The sequence below is a fragment of the Haliotis rufescens genome, unplaced genomic scaffold (genome assembly GCF_023055435.1).
Source record: "Haliotis rufescens isolate VD_foot unplaced genomic scaffold, xgHalRufe1.0.p SCAF_2, whole genome shotgun sequence".
NCBI classification, from domain to species: Eukaryota; Metazoa; Mollusca; class Gastropoda; order Lepetellida; family Haliotidae; genus Haliotis; species Haliotis rufescens.
In genome coordinates this window covers 36,940,441-36,953,325 of record NW_025963890.1, presented here as the reverse complement: position 1 = coordinate 36,953,325, position 12,885 = coordinate 36,940,441, and the positions used below count along the sequence as shown (strand labels likewise).

Genomic DNA, 12,885 nt, shown 5'->3' with positions numbered 1-12,885 from the left:
AGGGGACCCAGTGTGGACACAGAAACACAAACACGACAGTAAACGGAGTTGTCTGCAGACAGGAACTAAACCATGCCGTGTGGGACAACCACAACACCAACCAACCAGTACCTGCGATGAGAGAGATATTTGCCTGTCACATGACCAGACCCGTCACACCCTGGCACAGGGCATCTACAACGCAACAGCAGGTTTTGTAAACAGGCTCTACACCACACCCAGACTCAATACAAATACCCACACTCACCCACACCCAGACTCAATACAAATACCCACACTCACCCACACCCAGACACAACACACATACATACATTCACCCACACCCAGACTCAATACACTTACATAGATTCACCCACACCCAGACTCAATACACATACATACATTCACCCACACCCAGACACAACACAACCCATATACATACATTGACCCACACCTTATACACATACATACATTGACCCACACCTTATACACATACATACATTGACCCACACCCAGACTCAATACACATACATACATTCACCCACACCCAGACACAACACACATACATACATTCACCGACACCCAGACTCAATACACATACATACATTGACCCAACATCCACCTTACTCCCCTTCACCCCACACACAGAGGTGCATGACTGATGTAAGGGTATTCACATCTCCAACAACTTGCAACTAATTCACATCCCCTAAATTGCGACATGAAAATATTATCCGGATCAAATTTCCAAAGACCATTGGAAATTAAAACATCAACAATCTTGGAGGGCATCATGTTCCATCTTGTTATTCATGTTGTTCAATAGTAATAGCTTCCACAAAACTGTATGAGTGCCAGAGCAGTAGCTTTTACTCAATTCTATATTTTTTATTCATTACTATGTACATATATAGACATATATAATTAACATTAGCTAAGCAAGTTACATATACCATCAATACCCCAACAGCATACAACCAATGAAACCTGTCCTTTACAAACAAGAGGTTGATATTAGCAACGATCCACACCATCTGGGTATAGAATCAGAATGGTCACAAGTGCAAGTTGGTGTTCCTCGTGCTCACCCATCCAAACAGAATTCACACACAGCAGCTCCTGAGCCATCCTCCAATTACCACTGTATCATACCTCCACTCTATTGTGTAAACATCAGAGCTCCAGATAACTTTTTGAGCAATTGAGCTTTTACTCCAGGGTTTCTATTTTAATTGGGTTATTATATTTTTCATTGGGTAACCAATATTTTTTCACTCATCTATTCATCACTATGTTCTTTTTCCCCAAATTAGGGAACATTTTAAGATTAAAAAAAACTGAATAATGTTTAAGATGTACATAACTGTTCTTAATATATAGGCTTGACCTGGAAAGTAAATTAGCTAGTAATTGTGTTTCGGAAATTAGCTCCTTTGTTTTCATGCTGAAAGAGCTTCATTGGGAATTTACGCGGGCTCTTTTAATGCATTTGAGTTTTTCATTTAATGCATGCGTTTCTGTAGCAAGTTAATTGAAAGTAACTGGGTTTTGAATATTGGGGGCGGGGTATTTTAGTCAAAAAGGCTGCTTATCTGTAGCTCTGAACATACAGCCATGGTGACCTGGACTCATTTGCCACTAGTCTCATTTTGGAAGTGACATCTGTCACTTACTTATCAACAACCAATCAAAATGTCGACAGACCTACATTCACTGAAGGAGCTACGATAGATCTAATCAAAAACAATGTCTGTCATAGTTTTTGGCTGAAAAGATGTTCTCAAGGGAAGGCCTGTTGTGAGACGGAACGTTGAGTTGAGTCCTGGTGATATTGCCCGTTATCCCACATTAAATACTAGCTTCTCATTGGTTAAGGAGTGGGCAACATGGAAAATAATTGTACCCCACTGAGAAATCAACCAGAACCTGCCTTAGGTAAGTTGCTTTTCTCCCATAAGTATCGTTTAATGAAATGAACCAATGTTTATCCGAATAAATGGGGGTAAAGGGAAGTAACTCTTCATTTGCATCGTCTGCCAGCTGTCAAAACGGTTGAATCAAAGCTTTTCACTCGGTGAAACTTTGGACATCTATTCCGGGTCTGTATGAATAAATGAATGATATATTTGTTGTCAACCAAACCCTCAGGCACATGGTGTGACGCCTGACGGCTCAGGGTACACAGGCTCACACACAGGGTATATCACACCATGTACACCTTGAGATCGGTTGAAGACTTATATTGTTTCCTTCTAAGTTTAAATTTATTTATTGTACCATTCAAACTCGACTCAAAAATCTGTGGTGGCAAATGGGTCCAAGGTATGTTTGATAATAGATACATTGCATAATCAAGGAGATTACTGTTCTAACAGACCCCTACTTTAGTGATATTTCACAAGGCCAAGACTCCAGCCTCCCATGCAGCTCTAGACTGGAGTGTTCAGTCCTGTATGCAGAGAAGGGTGGAACAATTCATCTAGGCATCACAATACTTTGATTCACAATACCATACATGACGATTTCAAACATTTCCAAACATTTCTTCAACAGCTGGATACCAATTTGGTCACTGTCCAACATATTCAAAACGCTTTTGTTTCTAATTTGTTAAAAGCTGTTGCAGCATAGTGTATTTTACCCTTCATTACATCATGTTGGCATTGTATTGTGAAGGTGTATAGCTGCAGCCCAAGTGCTGAGATGTAAAAACAGAATATATGGTAATGATGTATCAGCAAATTCCTGCTATGGGCTCAGGAATATTGAGGTGGTGACTACTCTGACATGATAAACAGAAAATGCTCACCGAAGTGGTTCGTCCATTTCTTTCTTCTCGCCTTCCTTGCATCCGAGTGTCTTCTTGAACTTGGCCGCCCGCGGGCACCCCGACAGACTCCGGTGTGACGCATAATTGCCGGTCACATGACCTGAGCCGTCACAGCCAGGAGTGGGGCACCTGTTATTGTTGACACAGAGAAGACATGAGAAGGTGATCATAGTGTGGGGCAGGGTACCACTGCACTCATCAGACTATAAGGGAGGGGGCATAGGACTCGAATTTTTTTCTTTGGGATAGATGGGAAATCTAGTAAGGCAAGCTTAGCATTGATCGTCATCTGATCCGATTCTCATGGAGGGTTTGCAACGATACTACTCCTTACTGATACTTACTAATTAAGGACAACCCAATATTTTCATAATAACTATAGTAACATGAAAGATTTTGATGGCCCTTAACACCCTTTTAGATGTATAAATGATTATATACTTCCCTTACACTAGTATCAATACATAAGCATGACTTGATCACTTGATGGCAAGACAGTTAAAATACTTCATATCAAGATAGTGCCATTGCATTGTAGCTCACCTTAATATGTAGTCATCAGTTTCAAAAACAAAGACAACCACAGAACAAAAGTTGCATCACCAATGATATTCAAATATTTTCTGCATAAATACTAAACACTTAATAGTTTGAGAAAATATACTGTCATCATCAGAAAAAAATACATGCCAATTTTCAGCTCCTTCAGGTCCGGCAATTTCAGACAAGTTTACAGAGGCATATGGGCATTTTGAGGGAACGAACGAACTACACATGTACCAAATTTCATTACATTTTGCACAAACATAAAACAGAAATGGCCATAAGAAGTTTCAGTTTCAGAATGGTCAACGTGTATAGATCAGTTCAATGTGAAAATAAACAATGTCGTGATAAACAGATCACATGTGTTGAGCACCACTAATAACTACATGTATCACATTTTGTTCAATTTGCAGCAAAAATAACTGAGTAACTGCCATAAATAGATTTTCACTGTTGCTGGCATGGTATCCATACTGCAAAACAGATCTGAACCGTTTACAAATTCAGGTGTCATCATTGGTGGGAACAATCATGGGAACTTTCAGCTTCATCGGTCCTGTGATTTCTGAGGGGATGATGTTTACAGTGAGAGGAAATTTTGTGAGAATTTGCGAGCATGGTCGTAAATATGTGTTGACACCCAACACTAACCATGCTAACTACACAACAACCAAATTTCATTATATTTTTAACAAAAATGGACAAGTAATGGCCACAAAGATTTTGTTCAAAACGGCTGACATATTGAAAATCCGATTCAAACTTCTTGAACAAAATCAGGGGTAATCATTAGTGGGAACAATTATGTGAAGTTTCAGCTTCATCGGTCCAGTTTGTTTTTTTAGAAAATGTTTACAACAAACAACAGATGATGTAAAACAGGCCACGCCATAAGCTCACTTGACTTTCAGAAAGGTGAGCTAAAAAGGTACAAGTACATGATCTATTGCTGATATTGGTATCCTGATGTGTCCATGGTGATTTTTGTTCCCCAATCTATCTTAAAACACATGTTTCACCATTTAACCCTGAAGATATAGGTATCACCCTTTAACCCAGAAGATATCGGTATTGCAATCCCTCCCTGACATCGGTTTCACAATCTATCCCTGATCACATATCTAAGTGAGAGAGTGAATTGGTTTTAACACCTTTCTTGAAAGTGTTTCATTTCAGAATGGCATGTTACCTTAATGTGGAGGAAAGCTGGTGTGATGCAGAACATTAACCACTTTGGTGCTGACATGGATCATAATCAGTACAAATCTGGGATTGGAACCCATGAGATCGGATCCTGGGCACTAAAGTGGTTAACACTGCGCAGTGAAAGCAGATCACGTGATGATTGGACCCCCTTACCCTGTGGCCTGGATTATATGATGCCTCATCAACAAAGTGAAGCTTACAACAGAGAATAACACTGGAGCATGCCGGCAGGGAGAGATGCGGGAGGCTCACCAGTTCCATAACATCTTGATTTCCAGTCAGCCATTTTGGATTGGTCACAACTTACTGAAAACCTTACTTCGGACTTAAACAATAATCTAACTCTCACCAGAGTACAACCAGAAATACTTTCTCTTATGCCTGCCTCTCTTAATGGTCATAACAAAGAACACAATGAGTTGTCGTGACTGACGGCAATGACCAGCAGTGGAACAGATAAGATTTCAGTGACAACTCTAGTGTTTTGTGAAGCCTTGATTCTGGTGAGCCTGTAAGTACACAGTGTTGCAAAGGCTGTACATGTTCCAACACTGGTGGCTATATGCAGCCCCTACCACTGTCCCAACATACACCCACTAGAGCCTGGAGCTCATGCTGGGGACATACAATACACATACAACACAAATATAACAAATCAACGGGTCTATATCACAAAATGTGCATAAAGTCATTCTTGGCCATGGTTTGGGCACAAATCACAATGATATGTATGTACACTCTCTTGAACACTAATGGTAAATTACATAGCCATGCAACATCATAGACTAAATCTAGGAGTTAGGAATAAGTAGAAACAAGACCTACTTGTTTTGTGCACCAGCCGGACGGCAGGTGCTCTCTCACACAGTACCACAAACAATGACATAGGAAACTATAGAAACTGCAACAAATAATACTGGTTAACACAAAAATAGAAAGAAAAACAAAAAATTAGAAAACAAATAAACACTAAATCAAATGGTAACAAAAACTGACAACAAAAACAGATGTATACAGTGATACAGTTCAACTTGTAACAGGTCAAGGTCTCCCTGGCAGAAAGGTCAAGGTCATTTCATAGGAAGATGTTTGATCCACTGTAGACACCTGTATGAATGCATGCAAAACTCAAAATGGTGATACCAAAGCTGAAAATAGGACATCGAATCATGCAAAACCAAAAGAATGCTGAACAAAAGAAAACATCAAAATGCGAAATTAAAACCAAAAACAAACTGAAGAGTGACAGACGGCCAAACGAGTGTGTGAGTGACGAGGAGAGCTTGTATCTGCAGCCTACGTAGGATCACTTACTTCTGCTCCACCTGATTGGCCTGTACCATAGCTCGGTCAGCCAATGGGCAGCCTGAAAGACTGCGGTGAGAGGAATAATTTCCAGTCACATGACCAGATCCATCACAACCAGGCGTCGGGCATGTGAGAAGCTCACGTCCCTCCCGCACTTTGGGGGAGAGAGGCTGAGTGAGCAGTGTCAGGTCGGGTTCGGAGTGCGTGCTGCGTCAGAAGAGAGAGATCAGGTTAATACGGGTGGGTGGGGTTTGGGAGGGGTGGGCTTGGAGTCCTAAGCACTAACTTCATGCTCATTCATTGCTGTTATTTCACACGAATAAATTGTAGGGTTGCGTGCTGTTCATGCTAAAGTCAAGAAAAATACCGTTTAATCAAACAAGTTTCTTTAATTTTCACTGAAAACAGTTCAATACAGTTCACATAAAATGATCTCATTTATTCAAATATTTTATAGTACAAGTTCACAATCTGTAACACAGAAGGTATGGAACATATTCATTGAGTCTGTCACATAACTCCACCAGTGATGCCTTGCAGTTGTCCAAGTACTGGTTCTCTCAACGTGACCCTCTGGGTGCAGAGCCAACTGCGGGTGCTGCCTGTCACCTGACCAGCAGGCTCGAGGGACCACAGTGGCCAGCGGGCAGTGAGTCTACCATTCAACTGACCAGAACCCGTCAAGCTGCCTGGTATTAGGACAGAGAGTCAGTGCAACCTACCCATTGCTTGGAGCAGCCGTGATGCAACCGTTCTCTTGGTAGGTAGTGTTGGAGGTGACGTTGTTCAAGGTGGTGATGTTGATGTTACTGATGTTGCTGATGTTGTGTGTGATGGCAGGTGCCTGCTGTATAGGGGCAATGCTGTGGGTGACTGCTGTCACATGTGTTGAGCTGAGACTCACAGCCTTGCTGACACTTGGCTGGGGGATATTCAGCGCTGTGCCCCGCCCAGCCAGGAGCAAGCTTGCACTAGCAGTGGCAGCAGGCCTCTGGGCTGCTAGCTGGGCCGTGACGGGCATGTTGAGATCTACTGTCTGCACTGCCCCACTCCCTCCCTTGCCCAGGTTCAGTGAAGCAGACACTGTCAGTGCACTTGGCGATGGCACTGGCACAGTTGTTGAAGCTGTTGAGGTCGGCCGACTGGGGTCGTACCTGTACTGGGGCTTATAGTGAGGGCGTCGGCTCAGAATATTGGGCCTGTCAGGGGCAGTGTCTTTGATTTTAGGGACAGGCTTGGGTTTGTGAGCTGCTTTGGCTGCTGACTGACCAACATCAGTAGTTGGTCGGTTGTACTTCTCCAGCTCCTTGGCTAGATTGTTACGGGGCGTTGTCGTAGAAACCACAGGTGGGTAGTCAAATGTGTTGAGGTCCAGCTGCTTCGTTAGAATCATTGGTCGAAGGACACGATCACAACCTGTGCACAGAAAAGAAATATCATAAAGAAACAACATAACCAATTTACGGTCAAAATAAATTGGGATAACATAAGTTCCGGGCTATTCTTGGTCCCTTTATATTAATTTTAATTACTGGGTTTACTGATCACTAACCCTCAAATTTTACAAATGTGGGAAAAATAATAATTTAGATTTGTTGTCTTTCCTTCAAGAAAAAACACTTAAATTATGGCCATAAGGTATGGGATGTAATCCTTAGACTTGTCATTCCCTTAAAAGTACAATGTTTTTTTTACCTCAACTAACATTGAAGGAACCTTGTACTTTTTTAACCAATCACTCTATTATTAAGGAAAATAACACAAGATGGGAGATGGAGGAGGTACAGATACAAGGTGGGAGATATGGGTCAGGTGATACGAGGTGGGAGACATGGGTCAGGTGATATTAGGTGTGAGACATGGGTCAGATGATAGGAGGTGTGAGATATGGGTCAGATGATATTAGGTGTGAGATATGGGTGAGATGATAGGTGTGAGATATGGGTCAGATGATAGGAGGTATGTGATATGGGTCAGATGATAGGAGGTGGAAGATATGGGTCAGATGATACGAATTGTAAGATATGGGTCAGGTGATATTAGGTGTGAGATATGGGTGAGATGATAGGTATGAGATATGGGTCAGATGATAGGAGGTATGAGATATGGGTCAGATGATATGAAGTGGGAGATAGGGGTCAGATGATATGAAGTGTAAGATATAGGTCAGGTGATATTAGGTGGGAGATAAAGGTCAGGTGATACGAGGTGTGAGATATGGGTCAGATGATATTAGGTGGGAGATATTGGTCAGTGATACAAAGTGGTTGCTATGGGTCAGATGATACAAGGTGGTTGATATGGATCAGGTGATACGAGGTAGGAGATATGGGTCAGATGATAGGAGGTGTGAGATATGAGTCAGATGATATTAGGTGGGAGATATTGGTCAGTGATACAAAGTGGTTGCTATGGGTCAGATGATACAAGGTGGTTGATATGGATCAGGTGATACGAGGTAGGAGATATGGGTCAGATGATAGGAGGTGTGAGATATGAGTCAGATGATATTAGGTGGGAGATATTGGTCAGTGATACAAAGTGGTTGCTATGGGTCAGATGATACAAGGTGGAAAATATGCATCAGGTGATACAAGGTGGGAGACATGGGTCAGGTGATATTAGGTGGCAGATATTGGTCAGGGGATATTAGGTGGCAGATATTGGTCAGGTGATACGAGATGAGATATGGGTCAGATGATATTAGGTGTGAGATATGGGTCAGGTGAAATTGGGTGTGAGATAAAGGTCAGGTGATATGAGGTGTGAGATATGGGTCAGATGATAGGAGGTGTGAGATATGGGTCAGATGATATTAGATCTGAGATATGGGTCAGGTGATACAAGGTGGAACATATGGGTCAGGTGATACAAGGTGGGAGATATGGGTCAGGTGATACAAGGTGGGAGATATGGGTCAGGTGATACAAGGTGGGAGATATGGGTCAGGTGATACAAGGTGGGAGATATGGGTCAGGTGATACAAGGTAGGAGATATGGGTCAGGTGATACAAGGTGGGAGATATGGGTCAGGTGATACAAGGTGGGAGACATGGGTCAGGTGATACAAGGCGGGAGATATGGGTCAGGTGATACAAGGTGGGAGATATACTGGGTAGAATTTTACAAAGATACACCAAAATATGTTTTTTTTAAATATGTATAGAAATATATAAATTATGTACACATACACATATATATATATATATCATTATATAGATCTAGAAAAAAAATCAACTGTGTGAGCAACAACACTGACACATGAGAAGACAATAATGTGAGCAACTGAATGTACTGAGAGAGGGAGCATGGCAGCAACATAAAAGTTGGCCCCACAATAGCTGACACCGGAACTGAAAGCTAACGGAGAAAGGTGAGAGAGAAACGTGTAGGTACGGACCAGTGTCACAGTACTGCTTGGCTGCAATCTTGATCAGCTCAGATTCACTGCATGCCGCCAGCACGGCTCGGTTTGGGTCGCCGTTCTTCGGGAGCACCACCAGGTGGAGTCCTGCCACAAGGAAACAAGTCACATGACCAAAGCTCAACTTGCCAATGAGCATGTCAAGCAGCTGCTAACTTGGTCCGCACTGCCTTCACCACCATAAATGTTTCTGGCAAGTCCACAGAGGGAACAACAAAACAGAAAAGCATACAACTAAATACACAAAGAGAAGCAGAGCACAGACAGAGGAGAGAGAGACAGACAGAGGACAGACAGTCAGGAGGGCAGTAGAGGGGCAGGTCACATATATCACTTGGACATGCACAAGAAGAGCTGTTGTATTCTAACCTTCAGTGAGACCCCCTGGAGATGGGGTGATTGGCGGCTCTGTCCCAACTAATGTCTGTGTAGGTGCCTGTAGCCTGTCTTCGCCTGGAAATGCACTGGGCGTGTTACCATCACAGCCCAAGCCTTCTGTAGATCCCCCTGTTGGGCTGGCTGTAACATATCTGTTGGCTACTAACAGAGTCTTCCAGATCTCATGCAGCTCACAATGGCAGTAAACAGAGCATGAAATGAAGTCAGAACACAGTACTCACCACTAAGTCTGCGCTATGTGGAGGAGAGCATAAGTTGCAAGTAAATGTAGGTGGAAGGGCAAAGGTGGGAGGAGGGACAGAGGTACAAGGGGGACTTGCCAGGAAGCCAGTTCAAGGTCATGTACAAGGTGGATGCTGCTTGATGCTGGACCAAGCTATCAGCTGTCATTGTACACATTCACAAACAAAACGGTTTTTGATAAACAAATATAACATGAAATGTTGACATTTTTAGTTTTGTTGAAATGGTAAAGATTAATCGGTTAGTAGCAATTGAATTGTAAGTAATTGCAAATGATTAATAGAGCTCAAAGTGATGTGGTGTACAGATTGACAATACCTTGCTTCTTCTGGTTCTGGGTGTTAATCAGCTTCCCCATGGCAGCAATAGGGCACCCTGACAAACTGCAACCAACAGGCAACACTGACAGAACCCTACGGAACACACTGACAGAAGGCAATGGAACACATCATGACACTAATTTCTGGTTACTCATGACACTAAACTAGTATACACTTGACAGGACACTAGTGTGGTGAGTGAGTGAATGTTGTTAAATGCTGAAGTCAGCAATATTTCATCATGGTAGTCTGTAAATAACCAAGTCTGAACCAGTCACACCAGTGACTGCAGACATGAACATTGATCAACACCACGAGGAAAGCTCAACCACCCAATCTCTAGTTTAGATGGCTCTTACAAAAAGTAGAATTCTATTATAAGTGGAAATACCCACAGGTCAACACCTCAATGGAGACCACCAAAAGTGACTCTTGGCACTTCTATTGATTCAGTGTTTCTTCTCAATAAGAAAATGTTGCATACCTGCGGTGTGAGTTCCTGTTGCTGTTGATGTGACCACGGCCGTTGCAGCCCGGTGTGGGACATCTGAAACAGGGAGAAACAATTGCAACATGTTGACACAGTACCACATCATCCACACACTGCAATGCCATATATATGTATAACTGAGGTACCCTACTACTTGAGACGTTTTGTTTCACGCTGCAGTCACACGGTGACTGTAAATAATCAAGACTGGACCAGACAAACCAGTGATGACATTATTATTAGCAATCCCCACAAAAGGTGGGGTGTGATGACCTTCATTCAACCAAGTCACTGAGCTGGACCGCCAATCCTAGCTTTATGGGGGACATATTCTAAATCCCAATGGATAGCTACAAAGGTAACTACTTGACACGAGATAAGATACTTATAGATTTCAAGTTTGTTGACTTACCTGAGAACATTATCCTGAAGGGCCAAGACTGAAACAGAGAAAAGGAATCTACAGTGACGTCTTCAACCACAGCATCACACACATCAACTTTCAGTCTACCTCCATCAGACATTACCGCATGTGAGGTGAAATAGGGCTTAACGTCGCGTTCAAGATTATTGCACTTATACCGTGACCAACACACATGTGTAGCTGATTGTACTAGTCCAGACAAATGACAGTTTTATAGTGCTAGCCCACTGAGAAACAGACAGACTGAACTGACCAGTCCTTGTTCATTCCCTTCCCTTATAAATAAAAAGTACCATATTTTATCGTTTGGTTTGAAGCTGCTTGGGTTTGAACACCAACCTTCTGCTCCCCAGGTAGATGCACTATTGACTAGACCACGCCGGCAGTCCACACCATGTCGGAACATTAAATTATCTACTTATTTGAGTCAATAATACCAATCTGTGCCAGTCAATGTCCCACTTACGTTCAGCAGTTGCTTTGTCTTTCCGCGGACATCCTGATAAACTGCAAGGGAAACAACAGTTGGCTGTAGGCTTTAAAATAGGCAGTCCAGAAACCCTTATTTTACTACAGTATTCTGTTTCCCTCAGCAATATTCCAGATGTATGACAGCGGTCTGTAAATAATCGAGTCTGGACCAGACCATCCAGTGATTGATATCATGAGCATCAATCCATGCAGTTGGGATATGACTCATATGAGGACATGCATCAATCAAGTCAGCAAGCCTGACCACCTGATCCCATTAGTCGCCTCTTTCGACAAGCATTGGTTGCACAGACCTATTTAGACTAACATCTAGTCTCTGAAATGAACATATTTTACAGAAAAAACAGTTGTTAACATATAGTTATAAAATATAATAAAAAGGAGCCCAGAGACTTTCTTCATTTTCAGATACTGCAGTAATCAAGACTTGCATGGGCTGTATTGGATATATTTGTTACAGGGTCTCTATGACAGACTAAGACCTATTCTAACCCGGATCATCACGGGTAACTACAACATTCTGAGAGCAGAGGGGATGGTTACCGTTTATCATATACAAAAATACAGCTGTCTAGATATGGTAGAGGGTGTTTTGGGGGGTCCCACAATACATGCAGCCAGTGAGTTTTGATTATTTTTCCCAGTGTAAAGACATTACTGCTGACATGTAACACTGGAAATAGCATGTCAACAAGATCTGTACTGAAATAAGCAAGTTAGACCATTATTACACAATCAGGTTAAGTTACCTTCTATGGTGGGAGTACAGGCTTATAATATACAAGGGGTTAGTAACCGTCTACGGTGGGAATACAGGCCTGTGATATACAAATGGTTAGTTACCGTCTACGGTGGGAATACAGGCCTGTATAAACAAAGGGTTAGTTACCGTCTACGGTGGGAATACAGGCCTGTATATACAAAGGGTTAGTTACCTTCTATGGTGGGAATACAGGCCTATGATATACAAGTGGTTAGTTACCGTCTACGGTGGGAATACAGGCCTGTATATACAAAGGGTTAGTTACCTTCTATGGTGGGAATACAGGCCTATGATATACAAGTGGTTAGTTACCGTCTACGGTGGGAATACAGGCCTGTGATATACAAGTGGTTAGTTACCGTCTACGGTGGGAATACAGGCCTATGATATACAAGTAGTTAGTTACCGTCTACGGTGGGAATACAGGCCTATGATATACAAGTGGTTAGTTACCGTCTACG

At 42.3% G+C, this 12,885-nt stretch overlaps 1 protein-coding gene across 5 annotated transcripts in view; it reads right to left on the bottom strand.

The window, feature by feature from the left end:
• Positions 1 to 12,885, bottom strand: part of LOC124111790 (myelin transcription factor 1-like) — a 41,691-nt gene that overhangs the window by 6,296 nt on the left and 22,510 nt on the right. The window contains exons 8-17 of one of the 5 annotated variants that reach the window (XM_048399890.1): positions 11,636 to 11,676; positions 11,158 to 11,185; positions 10,740 to 10,802; positions 10,254 to 10,318; positions 9,663 to 9,812; positions 6,592 to 7,285; positions 5,876 to 6,076; positions 2,789 to 2,938; positions 2,363 to 2,428; positions 112 to 174 (exon numbers count right to left, since the gene is read on the bottom strand). In XM_048399890.1, coding sequence (XP_048255847.1) covers positions 112 to 174; positions 2,363 to 2,428; positions 2,789 to 2,938; positions 5,876 to 6,076; positions 6,592 to 7,285; positions 9,663 to 9,812; positions 10,254 to 10,318; positions 10,740 to 10,802; positions 11,158 to 11,185; positions 11,636 to 11,676 — 1,521 coding nt within the window. Of the gene's footprint in view, positions 1 to 111; positions 175 to 2,362; positions 2,429 to 2,788; positions 2,939 to 5,875; positions 6,077 to 6,591; positions 7,286 to 9,269; positions 9,381 to 9,662; positions 9,813 to 10,253; positions 10,319 to 10,739; positions 10,803 to 11,157; positions 11,186 to 11,635; positions 11,677 to 12,885 lie in introns of all 5 variants that reach the window. The other 4 variants (XM_048399891.1, XM_048399892.1, XM_048399894.1 and 1 more) reach the window with 4 other exon arrangements.